This window comes from Anomaloglossus baeobatrachus, chromosome 4 (genome assembly GCF_048569485.1).
Source record: "Anomaloglossus baeobatrachus isolate aAnoBae1 chromosome 4, aAnoBae1.hap1, whole genome shotgun sequence".
Taxonomy (NCBI): domain Eukaryota; kingdom Metazoa; phylum Chordata; class Amphibia; order Anura; family Aromobatidae; genus Anomaloglossus; species Anomaloglossus baeobatrachus.
In genome coordinates, this window is record NC_134356.1 from 358,993,183 (window position 1) to 359,009,578 (window position 16,396).

Genomic DNA, 16,396 nt, shown 5'->3' on the forward strand with positions numbered 1-16,396 from the left:
CCTAGATGTGCCAAAGAGAGCATCCCCACAAGGAACATCAGCGTATAGCATAATAACACACAATAATACGTATTTCTCGTATATGTATGCAATGGGATAACAGTTTATCGCCTCTTTTGTGCCAGTTAGAGAAGACAAAAATGAACAGAAATGGAAAGGGATGTACTGTTAGCGGGTGCCACACTTCTGCAAGCATTTGTATGAATGAGTCTTTGGAAGGAATTGTTATTTTCCAGCAAATCTATTTTGTATTCTTGCATTCAATTTTGAAATCGGGGATAGAAACGCCAACATTATAATAATATATAGCTTACTCACAATACCTCCCTCCAAAAAAAGTGAGTCAACTATAAGCTTTCTTTAGTAATGATTTGGAGAGTGTATCTTGAAGCTTACATTTTACATATATCTCAATACAGTGAAAGCAAGATGTTCTTTCACATTTAAATGTGGATTCCCTGTAACAATTCAACTCATTATGAGCGCATGACGGCTTTGCCCATTTCAATAGGCCGGCATTTCTAATCGCTTGTATATGCTATATTTTAATTCAAAGAATCAAAAAGGAAGAGAAGAGCTTCAATCTGAAAGAAATTTTAATGTCTAGTCCTTTCAGAAATACTAGAAATTTAAAATAAGGCAATCGAAGAGAGATTTGCATTGGAAAAGGTTCCTCAAAATATTTGATACACTTCCAAATAACTTAAAAACATTCCTTTTATTTATCTACAAATTAAAGAAAAAAATTATTTTAAATGTTACAATACCGTTCACTTAAAAATGTATTGTTACTAAAAAAAAACTAATATATTTCCATCTATTTTCATCTTTGCCTTGAATAGTCAGATTTTCCATGTCCATAAATGATAAAACAACAAGTAAGACAAAGTTTTGTTTCTATTGCAGAGATCTTAAGACATTTGGCTGGAGGGAGGGAATGGTATAAAGAATAAAAAGAAACTATACTCACCTGTCAAAGGGAGTGTGTCTGCACAAGGAAAGTAAGATTCATCAAATTACATATTTGACTACACAAAGAATAAGAAAGTCAAAAATTATAGTGTCGGCCCAGTGAAAATAATGTGCGTGAAATGAATGTAGATGAGGGAAAGGCCAATTAAACACCTTCTTCACTACCACATCTGCGAAGGAAAATCCATGACATTTGTCTGTTAGGTATGAAGAGATCCAAGATAGGACCAAGTCTTTGATGCCAAGAGATAAGACAATCTGTAGTAGGAGGGAATGATACACTGTGTCGAAGGCAGAGGACAGGTCCGGGAAGAGGAAGACAGTGGTGTCACTTTTCTTTGGCGGTTAGTAGGTCATTAGTGAATTTAGTTAGGGCAGTTTCAGTTGAATGATGCAGTCAGAAACCAGATTGTAACCAGTCAAAGAGGGAGAAGGATGAGAGGTGGGAGGACAGTTAAAGATGTTCTTAGTAGTTTTGAAATCTAACAATAAAGTAGGAGAAAGGGTTAGGGTATGTGCCGACGATCAGGACTCACTGTGTCCTTGACGCAGCGGGTCCTGACCTGCAGGGCCACGAGTCTCCTCCGCAGGAGAACGCTGGAGACCATAGCTGCTCATACCCACGATCAGGGTTCAATGCGCTGCTGTCTTTCGCTTGTGTTCTCCCTACGGAGGGCACGTGAGTATCCACAGCAAACAAGTGACATGCTGTGGCTTGGAAAGCCAAACCAAAGGTCAGTATTTGCAGCAAGAAAAAACAAGCACAGTCAGCACGGGACTTCTATAAATCCCATCCACTATGCTTGTACTGTACAACGCAGCGTTTTGGATGCAGCGAAAACACGCTACATCCCAAAACGCTGCAAACACTGATCGTGTCCACGCACCCTTAATCTTCCACGCAGCCACACAGTCCAAATGATGTAGATCAAATATGAGTTCTTAGTCAACGCGTTTCAAAGTCATTACAGACTTCTTCATCAAAACAATCATCAGGTTATCCCCTACTTTAACGTTGATGGCCTATCCATACAGGTCATCAAAGTCTGATTGACTCACATCAGACACCCGACATCCCCACCGATCAGCTGTTCTCAGTGCCGGCAGCAAAAGTCTGTGGCCAGAAATGCTGAGTTCCAGAGCTTCCCTGTCTGCTGATAGCGGTCAGGTACTACACATCTGCCACCCATTCAAATCAATAGGAGGCAGATCAGAAGACGGGGCAGCTCTGGAACCGAGCCTTTCCGGCCACCTGCTGCCACCGCTAGCACAGGGAACAGCTGATCGTCGGGGATGCCAGGTGTCAGAACCTGGATGATCAGACATTGATGACCAATCCTAAAGATAGGTCATCAATGTTAAAGAAGTGGAAAACCCCTTTAAGAGACTTAACAGGAAAGTAAATCTTCTATATTTCATACATTTCCTCCCTCTGGACAAGTGTTTTGGGAATCAGAAAACCCTTTCAAATAAGGTTAAGTTTAGTTTAAAAAGTGTATGTTTCAAGTAATCCTAAGAATTAAAAAAAAAACCCTTTCATCTGGACAAACATTTCTTGCTTTTCAGTACTGAGAATACAAATAAGTAAAAACATGTGTCATAACCATTCATCTGTAACCAGGCTCCTCAATCATAATATAGTATCAGAATGATAAAATCCAAAAAATAACTAAACCTTGTGCAAAATAAACTTGTTTTACTTGACAATGCAACAGAGTTAGGCTGGCGTCACACAGTACGATCTAGCGTGCGATTGCATGAGCGATCGTACCCGCCCCCGTCGTTTGTGCATCAGGGGCAATTAGTTGCCCGTGGCGCACAAAGTCATTAACCCCCTGTCACACGTACTTACCTCCCGGACGACATCGCTGTGGGCGGCGAACATCCTCTTCCTGAAGGGGGAGGGACGTTCGGCGTCACAGCGATGCCACACAGCGGCCGGCCAATAGAAGCGGAGGGGCGGAGATGAGCGGGACGTAACATCACGCCCACCTCCTTCCTTCCACATTGCCGGCGGGACGCAGGTAAGCTGCAGTTCATCGTTTCCGAGGTGTCACATGGAGCGATGTGTGCTGCCTCAGGAACGATAAACAACCGGAGTACAGAAGGAGGACCGACATTTTGAAAATGAACGACGTGTCAACGAGCAACGATAAAATGAGTATTTTTACTCGTTCACAGTCGTTCGGAGGTGTCACACGGTACGATATGTGAAACGATGCCGGATGTGCGTCACTAACGATGTGACCCCGACGACATATCGCCCGATATATCGTACCGTGTGACGCTGGCATAAGATATATCAAATATATTAAGAGACATGCATCTCCCGTGCCCCACCACAAGTAATATACTCCAGTTGGGGACTGGAGCAGATTTCTGTTTTCTGTTATAACTTAAGGAACTTTTGTGACGATGCTTACATCCAGCCATAGTAGATATCAGCTGATCGTTGGAGGGTGCCCACCATTCTCATATTGATGACCTACCCTACAGATAGGTCATCAACATGTAAGTCACATACAACACTAAGTTGAGCTCCTACTTCAATTCACATACAATTATGGCGAACATGTTCTCTCAACTTCGTTCAGTTTTGCAGTGGATGAAACCTCAAATACACTTTGGAACTCACATAGACCAGAACATTTTTCCAGATCATGATCATCTCATGCTACATACAGAATTTACTGCTTAACTGATTAAATGGATGAATAGCTGGTGCAATTCTACACAGCACTCCAGCTAATAATCTGAAGTGTTACATTATTAGCTATTCCCTAATATATTGTAATTAGCTGAATACAGACATAGGGCACAGCAGAGATGCAGCCTACTTACAGACTGCAGTGCGTCTGTGGAATGAAATTCACCATAACTCACTCACTTTATGGTCAGCTACAGAAAGGAAATTGCTACAAATGTTCTGCAAATGTATCACAAAACCACATGAATAGTTTATATGTTTGGTCGGAGTCTTAAAAATAGTCTGTCAGCACAAAATGACTGTTCAAACCAAGCACAGCACATTCAGGCTACATAATCACAATGAGCTTTCAGTGAGTTTTTGATGTTGCAGACCTTCTGCACCTATTATGTTAATTACTTGTGTTTTTTAACATGTTTTTATTGCATTTTTGACACTCCGATTTTTGTTTCTTGTTGGTATGTCAGGATTTTTGATACTTTCTGGTATTTGGCTTTGACTAAACTGTATTGATATACAGCCTTGTTTGCTCTGGCTTCGTTCCGGGGGTCACGCCGCCATATCTTGGTGCTGCTGCCTCAGAGACGCCGCCAGTGATATTTGTGGCTCTGCTGCGGCTCCGTTCCTGTGAGACATGCTCTGGTTCTTGTCCTGCTACCCGATACTGTTTGTCTTAACCTCCGCTCCCCTTCCTGACCTGACTTTCATCTCTCTTGCCTGACCTGACCTCCATTTCCCTGGACTGTCCTTATCTCCTTCCCTTCTACCAGTCCATTTGTCCATACCTCCCTGCCCTCCGGTCTCCTGTCCTGTCGTGTGTTCCTCACGTCCTAACCTGTGCTTTATTGCTCTCCCGGTATCCGACCTCGGCTGTTCTTTGAGTTTAAGCTGGGATGTCACGTCGGTACCGAGGAGAAAACAAGCCAGACCCTGACTAAATCGACTATCCCGGCTCTTATCAGCAACCTCTAGTGGGCTTCTGTCTAAAGGCCCCGTCACACTAAGCAACATCGCTAGCAACATTGCTGCTAACGAACAACTTTTGTGACATAGCAGCGATGTTGCTAGTGATGTCGCTGTGTGTGACATTCAGCAACAACCTGGCCCCTGCTATGAGGTCGTTGGTTGTTGCTGAATGTCCTGGGCCATTTTTTAGTTGTTGCTGTCCCGCTGTGAAGCACAGATCGCTGTGTGTGACAGCGAGACAGCAACAACTAAACAGTAACCACAGTAAACATCGGGTAACCAAGAAGCCCTTACCTTGGTTACCCGATATTTACCTTCGTTACCAGCCTCCGCCGCTCTCACTGTCAGTGCCGGCTCCTGCTCTGTGCACATGTAGCTGCAGGACACATCGGGTTAATTAACCCGATGTGTGCTGTAGCTAGGAGAGCAGGGAGCCAGCGCAAAGCAGTGTGCGCTGCTCCCTGCTCTGTGCACATTTAGCTGCAGTACACATCGGGTAATTAACCCGATGTGTGCTGTAACTAGGAGAGCAGGGAGCCAGCGCTCAGTGTGCGCTGCTCCCTGCTCTCTGCACGTGTAGCTGCGTGCGCTGGTAACCAAGGTAAATATCGGGTTGGTTACCCGAAATTTACCTTAGTTACCAAGCGCAGCATCTTCCACGCGGCGCTGGGGGCTGGTCACTGGTTGCTGGTGAGCTCACCAGCAACTCGTGTAGCGATGCTCCAGCGATCCCTGCCAGGTCAGGTTGCTGGTGGGATCGCTGGAGCGTCGCAGTGTGACATCTCACCAGCAACCTCCTAGCAACTTACCAGCAATCCCTATCGTTGTTGGGATCGCTGGTAAGTTGTTTAGTGTGACTGGACCTTAACTATACTCAGGAGTTCTTTTATGACCCAAATCCCCGTGCCCCCTAGTGATAGCTTCACAATACGTTTCCACAACGGAAACACCAAAATAGTGCTGGGGAGTTTTGTACTTGCAATTTTGCTGCATCAAGTGCAAGTCTATGGGGAAAATCTGCACAGAAAAAACTCATCGTAACCGCAAGAGAAAATCACATGTTGCAGATTTGAAACATGCACAGCGGGTGAGTTTACACTGTGTATAAAAAAAAAGCACAGCGGGCAGGAGATTTCTATAAATCCCATCCACTTTGCTGGAACTATAAGATGCTGTATTTCTGATGCAGAAAAATATGCAGGGTCAAAATCTCACTAAAAGCTTATAGTGGGCACACGGCCTTAAGCCACATGCACACATTGAGCATTTGATGAGGTTTTTTTCCCCTCAGTATTTGTAAGCCAAAACCAGGAGTGGGTAATTAATCCAGAAGTGGTGCTCGTGTTTCTATTAGACTTTTCCTCTGATTGTTCCACTCCTGGTTTTTGCTACAAATACGGAGGTAAAAACTCACCAAATACTGAACGTGTGCACGTGGTCTTAAGCGGGCTTTACACGCTACGATATCGTTAATGAATTATCGTCGGGGTCACGTTGTTTGTGACGCACATCCGGCATCATTAACCATATCGCAGTGTGTGACACTTATGAGCGACCTTAAACGATCGCAAGAGCGGCCAAAATCGTTTGCCGCAAAGAGGTCGTCCTAAAACAAAAAATCATTTTCTGCTTATTAGCGATGTTGTTCGTCGTTCCTGCGGCAGCACACATCGCTGTGTGTGACACCGCAGGAGCGACAAATATCTCCTTACCTGCCTCCACCGGCAATGCGGAAGGAAGGAGGTGGGCGGGATGTTACGTCCCGCTCATCTCCACCCCTCCGCTTCTATTGGACGTCTGCAGTGTGACGTCGCTGTGATGCCGCACGACCCACCCCCCTTAAAAAGGAGGCGGTTCACCAGCCAGAGCGACGTCGCAGGGCAGGTAAGTCCGTGTGATGGGGGTAAGCGAGGTTGTGCAGCACAAGCAGCGATTTGCCCGTGTTGCACAAACGGCGGGGGCGGGTACGATTGCTTGCGATTTCGCTAGCGAGATCGCAGCGTGTAAAGCCCGCTTTAGTGTCCAAATCTATAAATGATAGTTTATTCCAATATGATAATGAGGTGCCCAAAGCACCCTAGACATGGTGGAGCAGGTCAATGCACCTCTGCATTTACTTTACCTTTTTACCTCCATTAACAACTCTAGCTTTAAAGAGCAAGAGAAGGGCAGAGATCGATAGAAAACATGAAGGTGGGATGGTGCACTGAACTGGTCAACAGCTCCAAGGATGAACCGAGCGCCTCATTAGCATATCTGAATAAAGAACTATTTCTGGCAACTGACGCAAAGGATTTGTACACCAATGTTATGTCTTTACAAGGTGGTGTGCTTTGTTTGAACAGTCATTTTTTTGTTCTGACAGCCTCCTTTTAATGCTACCAACAAATTTACAGAATGTACTTACCAAGGTCAGTGTTTGGACCTGCAAGAAGCTGTCTAAACTTTTCTAGGCGAAAAGCTTCTCTTTCAGATAACCCAGCAGTGGTCAAGGAGACCTGGTCATTGGACTTGCCCATAGGGATTGTAGATGGCTGGTATGGTACCGACTGCTGTCTCTGCAGTGAATGCTTCTCACCTGTAACAACAAGTATGGAAATGTATGCTTAGTTAAGAAGAAAGACATTGCTGTAGCCAAGCTGTGGAACATTAGGATCACGTAAATACGGTAGTTATACGTAAATACAAAACTAGGACATAAATCTCTCTTATGCTGAAGGAACACAAGGGACCATCCAATCTCTAGGGGTCCAAAGGAGCAACAAATATCGCAAAAGCAGATGTCTAGGGCAGGAAATTTGCCTAAAGTATTTGTACCATAGCTAGATGTTATGGCCAATAGCCTAAAGGAGCTTACTATCACTATGTTCCCGTAATTAATAAATATTCATTATGACATGATATCCATCAACAATCTAAAAGAGTTGTGACTCCCACTCAGGTAGACCTGGCACAGCCATGTAGCACTTATGTGTAATGATTCATTAAAAGTAATACTAGACTCGGCTTTAAGGCTCATTCAGACATCAGCACTTTTTCCGATCCGCATTTTATCTTTTTTTTTTTAGATCAGAATTAGTCAGTGTGTCAGTTTTTATCAGTCAGAATTTTCATAGGTTTTTCTTGTACGAATACATAAATAAATAAAACAAAAAAAAATGGAAAGTTAATCAAGCATCTATCAAACAGTCCATACAGAACAGGATATGGATGGAATTGCTATCTGATTTTACTCAGGACCCATTAACTTGTATTCGGGAGTTTGAGCCATAAGTTTTACAAACTAGGATAAAGGTGGTGTCACACACAGCGACAAAGACAACGACGTCGCTGCTACGTCACCATTTTCTGTGACGTTGCAGCGACGTCCCGTCGCTGTCGCTGTGTGTGACATCCAGCAACGACCTGGCCCCTGCTGTGAGGTCGCCGGTCGTTGCTGAATGTCCAGCTTCATTTTTTGGTCGTCACTCTCCCGCTGTGACACACACATCGCTGTGTGTGACAGCGAGAGAGCGACGAAATGAAGCGAGCAGGAGCCGGCACTGGCAGCTGCGGTAAGCTGTAACCAGCGTAAACATCGGGTAACCAAGGGAAGACCTTTCCCTGGTTACCCGATATTTACCTTAGTTACCAGCCTCCGCTCTTGCTGCCAGTGCCGGCTCCTGCTCTGTGCACATGTGGCTGCAGTACTCATCGGGTAATTAACCCGATGTATACTGTAGCAAGGAGAGCAAGGAGCCAGCGCTAAGCAGTGCGCGCGGCTCCCTGCTCTCTGCACTGTGACATGTAGCTGCAGCACACATCGGGTTAATTAACCCGATGTATACTGTAGCAAGGAGAGCAAGGAGCCAGCGCTAAGCAGTGCGCGCGGCTCCCTGCTCTCTGCACTGTGACATGTAGCTGCAGCACACATCGGGTTAATTAACCCGATGTATACTGTAGCAAGGAGAGCAATGAGCCAGCGCTAAGCAGTGCGCGCGGCTCCCTGCTCTCTGCACTGTGACATGTAGCTGCAGCACACATCGGGTTAATTAACCCGATGTGTACTGTAGCTAGGAGAGCAAGGAGCCAGCGCTAAGCGCGGCTCCCTGCTCTCTGCACATGTAGCACAGCGACGTTATGATCGCTGCTTCTGCTGTGTTTGACAGCTAAGCAGCGATCATAACAGCGACTTACAAGGTCGCTGTTACGTCACCGAAAATGGTGACGTAACAGCGACGTCGTTGTCGCTGTCGCTTAGTGTGAACCCAGCTTTAGTCTCCGTGATTTTCTGCTGATCAGTAGGTCCACAAAAATGTACACATGTGAACAGCCCCATAGACTATGATGTTCTGTGAAAAACACGGATAGTACTCATAAGAGAAAATCCGACGTCTGAACGAGCCCTTCCCCAGTGAAAACAGTTTATTCCCAAATGTGCAATAATGGACTGACCACCAGGCTGTCTTCTGAGACAATACTTTAGTAGCTCAGTAATCAGGAGCTGCTAAATGGTTAAAACGGTGGTCTGGCACTTACAATATCCTTCGTAAATATCTATATTTACCCTTTAACCACTTTTGTAATTATCTTCACACAACACCCTTCACTCCTCCCTATCTAGCTAATCCCTAAATGTATTTATTTATTTTTCACACTGCACTTCTTGTGCCGTTTCATTTGAGAGGAGTCACAAAAGGCTGGGGTAGCACCCATTCTCTACAGAGTCGATCGCCCTTCCCGAAACAGGACGTCACCAGAAGGTGGCAGTGCAGTTACTTACGCCATTCCCTTTAAATATATCCTGAATCCATAATGATAGACACTGTGGGAGATGTGAGTACAATGCCGGCACTTTTCTCCTATCTCTATCAGTACCGTATCTTCTATGAAAGAAGACCTCATCAGCACCACCCTCACATCTCCCACAGCATCTATCACCATAGATCCAGGAGATCCTCAGGGGGCGATGATGCAAAAAGCTAGTAACTAACTGCAGCGCTGTCACCTGGGGATGTCCTGTTCCAGGAGGCGCGAAGGATGCTGCAGAGAGTGAGTGCAGCCCCAGCTTCTTGTAACATCACTTCTCCCAACACAATGTCATAGGAAGTGCAGTAAATATAAACACATTTAGGGAGTAGTTAAAAAGAGAGAAGTATAGGGAATTGTATAGTAAAAGATAATTACTAAAAAGTGTGTAGGGTGTAAGGATAGATATTTACAAAATACATTTTAGGTGCTAGATGACCCCTTTAATTGAAGGGAAGCCAAAATAACTGGTCATCCACTTGTAAAGCTATATTCACACATTGCGATTTTTGCAGTCTGTTTTTTTTCCCTTTTTTTATGCAAATTAAAAGCTGATTTATTCAGCACAAGCAAAACCAATGAGATTTCAGAAATCATAAACATGCTTTGGTTTTTTCCTACCTGAATTGAGAACTGTATTATTTTTTAAATCTGTATCATGACAATTCTTTCAGTATTTTTTCAGCATTCTTTCACCCATAGAAAGTAACAAGAAAATGCAAAAATGCAGCAAATAATACAACCATGCATTTTCCAGAGTTTTTGAGGAAACATAACGGTCTTAAGGGGGCTTTACACGCTGCGACATCGCTAATGCGGAGTCGTTGGGGTCACGGAATTTGTGACGCACATCCGGCCGCATTAGCGATGTTGCTGCATGTGACACCGATGAGCGATTTTGCATCGTTGCAAAAACGTGCAAAATCGCTCATCGGTGACATGGGGGTCCATTCTCGATTATCGTTACTGCAGCAGTAACGATGTAGTTCGTCGCTCCTGCGGCAGCACACATCGCTATGTGTGACGCCGCAGGAACGAGGCAGCTCTCCTTACCTGCCTCCCGGCCACAATGCGGAAGGAAGGAGGTGGGCGGGATGTTACGTCCCGCTCATCTCCGCCCCTCCGCTGCTATTGGGCGGCCGCTCAGTGACGTCGCTGTGATGCCGCACGGACCGCCCCCTTAGAAAGGAGGCGGTTCGCCCGTCACAGCGACGTCGCCGGGCAGGTAAGTATGTGTAACGGGTCTGGGCGATGTTCTGCGGCACGGGCAGCGACTTGCCCGTGTCGCGCAACAGATGGGGGCGGGTACCCACGCTAGCGATATCGGGACCGATATCGCAGCGTGTAAAGTAGCCTTTAGGCTCTTAGGCTGCACCACATCAGCGGTATTCTGCCACAATGCCGGATCCGTCAGAAATGCGGTACACTGCAATACAGTTAGGCTATGTGCGCACTAGAGCTTTTTACCCGCGGATTTACCCGCGGATTTGCCGCGGAAATTTCTTGAGAAATGTCTGCAATCTTTGTGCAGACATTTCCCAGCAAATTCTATGGAAAAAAAAAATAGCTGTGAGCACTGGTACGGATTTTTCTCAAGAAATTTCCGCGAGAAGAATTTCTCGAGAAACTTTCTTGAGAAAATGAACATGTCCATTATTTCCGCAGGTACCCTGCGGATTTCGGCAGTACAGCCTGCAGAAATCCGCAGGGAACCACCCGCGGGAAAATCGCGGCTATTCCGCGGCAAATCCGCATGCGGATTTGGTGCGGATTTTTTCCGGAGGTCCGGAAATCTTTCACTCCCAGAAGTTTCTCGAGAAATTTTCTTGAGAAACTTCACATTTCTAGTGCGCACATAGCCTTAGATGGCATCGCTGCAAGATAAGGTCACAGGCGGCCGCATGTGGCCCCAGGTAACCTTATCTTACCGCGATGCCATTTAACTGTATTGACCTGTACAGCATTTCTGACGGATCCGGCATTGTGGCAGAATACCGCTGATGTGAAGCCAATCTTACACATGTACTGTAGATAATATCACATATAATTTACAAAAAAAAACCTCAGCAAATTTGTTAGAGACAACAACATAAAAAAACACAGCAAAACCTGCTTTCTGTAAGTAGCATCTCTTTACTGCCAAGACAGAAGGTTTTATCTGCAGGGAAACAAAAAGCTGAAAAAAGCAACATAGGCTTACTTAGGCAAAAATGTTTTGATTTGTTATTTTGTTTTCTTTTTTTAATGCACATAAAGAAAAAAAAAAATCACATGATTTAAATACTATGTCACAAATGCCTAAAGCAGAAATCATCTTTCACAAATATAAGAAATAATAAGACACATAGCGTCTGGAGCCTCTCAATGGCTGATCTGTGGTTAATGATTTACACTAGTTTTACTAAAAATGCAAGGGACATTCTTAAGCTGGGGTCACACTAAACGACAGCGACAACGACGTCGCTGTTACGTCACCATTTTCTGTGACGTAGCAGCGACCTTGTAAGTCACTGTTATGATCGCTGCTTAGCTGTCAAACACAGCAGCCGAAGCAGCGATCATAACATCGCTACATGTGTAGAGAGCAGGGAGCCGCGCGCACTGCTTAGCGCTGGCTCCTTGCTCTCCTAGCTACAGTACACATCGGGTTAATTAACCCGATGTGTACTGCAGCTACATGTCACAGTGCAGAGAGCAGGGAGCCGCGCACAGTGCTTAGCGATGGCTCCTTGCTCTCCTAGCTACAGTGCATATAGGGTTAATTACCCGCTGTGTACTGCAGCTACATGTGCACAGAGCAGGAGCCGGCACTAGCAGCAAGAGCGGCGGAGGCTGGTAACGAAGGTAAATATCGGGTAACCAGGGAAAGGTCTTCCCTTGGTTACCCGATGTTTACAGTGGTTACAGCTTTCCGCAGCTGCCAGATGCCGGCTCCTGCTCCCTGCTCGCTTCATTTCGTCGCTCTCTCGCTGTCAAACACAGCGATGTGTGCTTCACAGCGTGAGAGCGACGACGAAAAAATGAAGCAGGACATTCAGCAACGAGCAACGACAGCGTAGTGGCCCTCCAGTACCGACCCGGGGAACCAACTGGAAACCGGAGCACACAGGGGGGTACTCAGACCCTGAACGAGGTCCAGAAGCCACTGGAGTCAAATCTACTGATTGCGGTATATAGGTCCTTTCCCACCCAAGTCCCGACTGAAGACAACAGCCCACCGAGGGGGATAGAAAGCCACCGCACAGGCAGAGAGATTCCACGGACCAGCATCTGCGGTGTAACAGGCTCCTCCGACATACACAAATCCGGGGAGCGGACTCACGTTGCTGAAGCAAAGGCAGTCTACACATTCACAACACGGTGCAGAAGAAAGGCCAAGACCACCGAACCGGGTGGGGGACCAGACGCAGCCGGCTGCAGGCACCAATCACCATCAACTTTGTTTACCAGAGACTTGTGTGTGTCAATAACTGTGAGTACAACAGTGCTATCCGGCAGCGTGCCGCCCTGCACCGCCCGGCTAATCTCCCCAACGGGCCCCGGGGCCATCATCCCTGCCCACGGAGGGGTTAACATCTAGCTGCATAACCATCTCCCCCGGGTGCCCCGTAACTGCAGCGGTGGTGTCTACACCTTCACCACGTCCTGTGGGTGGCGTCACGAACTTAAACACGGCTCCGGCCATACACCAACCTACCACCCCCCTAAGTAGCGCCAGCACCCTTTCAGAGCGACGTGACCCCCAGTCCGGAGGCGCTCGAGCCACCCACCAACGAGCCCGGATCAAAACAGCTCGGCTGCAGCCGAGCGCGGGGTGGTACACTCGGTACTTGTAATGCGCCATTGGATACTCGAATGGGCACGACTCGAGTACCCAAGTATAACAGAAGTCAATGGGGATCTCAAGCATTTTTCCAGGAAATCTTCTAGAAAAATGCTTGAGATTACCATTGCCAGTATATCCATTAGGGCTCTTTTCCACTTGCGATTTTCATGTGCGAGTGCGTTCCGATAAACATCGGATTGCACTCACAGGTGTTAAATCAATGAGGCAGTGTCCTCTTTCCTTATATTTCTCGACACGAATCGTGCTCTTGGTGGAATCGCAGCATGCTGCGTTTTGCAGCGAATCTCGGCTCACGCACCCTCATACAAGCCTATGGGAGTGTGTGAAACATTACACTGCACTCACATGTTATGCGACTGCAGTGCGATATATACAGAGGCAGACAGCGGAGGAGATGGGGACAAGGAGCTCCCTCCTTCTTTTCTGAGGCTTCTCCGAGGCTCCGCATCAGTCGAATGACCCTCGGCTGACGCACGCAGCAGAGGATCATTAGCATAACGCTTCCGATGCTCTCGCATCAGAAGAGGTACGCAAGTGGAAGAGGGATCTTATACTCTTTACTCGAGTTGCATCTGTCCAAGCGTCCAACTTGCTCGTTTAGCATACCGAGCACCTGAGCATGGTAGTGCTAAGTTATCACTAATTAGAACTTCGTTTTCATGCAGAAATAATGTTCCCGTTTGTCAGGTATGAAGTTGACAATGTTCTATTCACAAACTATGACTGTTTATGTGAATGAACATTTAATGGCATCTTCCAAGAAAAAAAAATGTTTTGATAGACATACTGTTAGGCTACATGCGCACGCTGCTTCTTTTTCGTGTTCACAAACTGCAGCCAAAACTGCAGCCAAAACTGCAGCCAAAACTGCACCTTGTCAGAGAGAGCCTGGAAATGTCACAAAAAATGTAGGTGCTTTTTTGGTGCATTTTTGCTGCTTTTTTGGTGCGTTTTTGGCTGCAGTTTTGTCAACAATTGTTTCATGTATTTTTCAGTTCAAACAAGCCCATAAAGCTTGTTGAATTGGAAAAAAAAATAAATTAGAAATAAATAAATAATTAAAAAAAACGGCGTGCGGTCCCCCCAATTTTAAAACCAGCCAGATAAAGCCATACGGCTGAAGGCTGGTATTCTCAGGATGGGGAGCTCCACGTTATGGGGAGCCCCCCACCCTAACAATATCAGCCAACAGCCGCCCAGAATTGCCGCATACATTAGATGCGACAGTTCTGGGACTGTACCCGGCTCTTCCCGATTTACCCTGGTGCGTTGGCAAATCGGGGTAATAAGGAGTTATTGGCAGCCCATAGCTGCCAATAAGTCCTAGATTAATCATGTCAGGCGTCTATGAGATACCTTCCATGATTAATCTGTAAATTACAGTAAATAAACACACACACACGAAAAAATCCTTTATTAGAAATAAAAAACACAAACACATTCCCTCATTACCAATTTATTAACCCCGACAAAGCCCTCCTTGTCCGGCGTAATCCAGCATGCTCCAGCGTCGCATCCAGCAGTGCTGCATGGAGGTGACCGGAGAAGCAGCAGACACCGCCGCTCCGGTCACCTCCACGCAGCTAATGAAGACAATAGCGCGATCAGCTGAGCTGTCACCGAGGTTACCCGCTGTCACTGGATCCAGCGGTGGCCGCGAGTAACCTCTGACAGCTCAGCTGATCGCGCTACAGCGTGGAGCCGGCGGCAGGAGCGTGGAGCCAGCGGCAGGAGCGTGGAGCCGGCGGCAGGAGCGTGGAGCCGGCCGGCGGCAGCAGCGTGGAGCCGGCCGGCGGCAGGAGCGTGGAGCCGGCCGGCGGCAGGAGCGTGGAGCCGGCCGGCGGCAGGAGCGTGGAGCCGGCCAGCGGCAGGAGCGTGGAGCCCGGGACTGTCAGCGGCGGCGGCGGTGGCGGTGAGAGGGGTCCATCATCTCCCCTGTGCGGGGACCGCGGTACTTCGGGGAACACGGGGAGGACGGGACTATCAGCGGCGACGGCAGCATCAAGAGGGACAAATCAATGTTTTCAGCTGCCAATGTCCATCCCCCTCTCGCTGCCGCTGCTGATAGTCCCCGTCCTCCACATCATCTCCCCTGGGGACAGCGGTACTTCGGGGAACACGTGGAGGACGGGACGGGACGGGACCACTTGCCTGACCTCACTTCCTGACAAATCACCTGCGTTTTTGCTAGCAAAAACGCAGGTAAAAGGCAGGTAAAATGCACCACTTTTGATTAGCATGCATTTTTCCTGCGTTTTTGATGCCCTCATTGATTTCAATGGGTGACAAATGTTGACAAAAACGCAGGAAGAATGAACATGGTGCATTTTTTTTGTCACAAACTTTTGACAAAAAAAACGCTGACAAATAAACTGCAGTGTGCGCATGACAAATCTGACTTCTCATAGACTTTGCTGGGAAGTCAGATGTCAGAAAGTTCTGCTGACAAAACTGCAGCCAAAAAAGCAGCAAAAAAGCAGGAAAAAAAGCAGCGTGCGCATGTAGCCTAAGGCTATGTGCGCACTAGGCGTTTTTTTCATGCTGCGTTTTTATGTGCGTTTTTGTCTAAAAAACGCACCCGCGGCTAAAAAAACGCGGCAAAAACGCATGCGTTTTTGCCGCGATTTGGTGCGTTTTTTGCTGCGTTTTTGCTCACTGCGTTTTTAATCAGTGCACAATGCCATTAAAGATTGTTGATGAAAAAAAAAAAAAAAAAAAGGTCTGATGTCATTTCCTTCTTCAAAATGTTCATTGTATGCAGGAGAGCAGACAGCAGCTGCAGAACTACAAGTCTCAGCATCCTCCATTCACTAGTGTATGCAGGAGAGCAGACAGCAGCTGCAGAACTACAAGTCTCAGCATCCTCCATTCACTAGTGTATGCAGGAGAGCAGACAGCAGCTGCAGGACTACAAGTCTCAGCATCCTCCATTCACTAGTGAATGCAGGAGAGCAGACAGCAGCTGCAGGACTACAAGTCTCAGCATCCTCCATTCACTAGTGTATGCAGGAGAGCAGGCAGCAGCTGCAGGACTACAAGTCTCAGCATCCTCCATTCACTAGTGTATGCAGGAGAGCAGACAGCAGCTGCAGAACTACAAGTCTCAGCATCCTCCA

At 46.7% G+C, this 16,396-nt stretch overlaps 1 protein-coding gene across 2 annotated transcripts in view; it reads right to left on the bottom strand.

Annotated features, from left to right (window-relative positions):
• The window catches only part of TBC1D22A (TBC1 domain family member 22A), an 811,105-nt gene that overhangs the window by 704,451 nt on the left and 90,258 nt on the right, over nt 1-16,396 (bottom strand). For both annotated transcript variants that reach the window (XM_075342553.1, XM_075342552.1), the window contains exon 4: nt 7,053-7,223. In XM_075342553.1, coding sequence (XP_075198668.1) covers nt 7,053-7,223 — 171 coding nt within the window. The remainder of the gene's footprint in view (nt 1-7,052; nt 7,224-16,396) is intronic.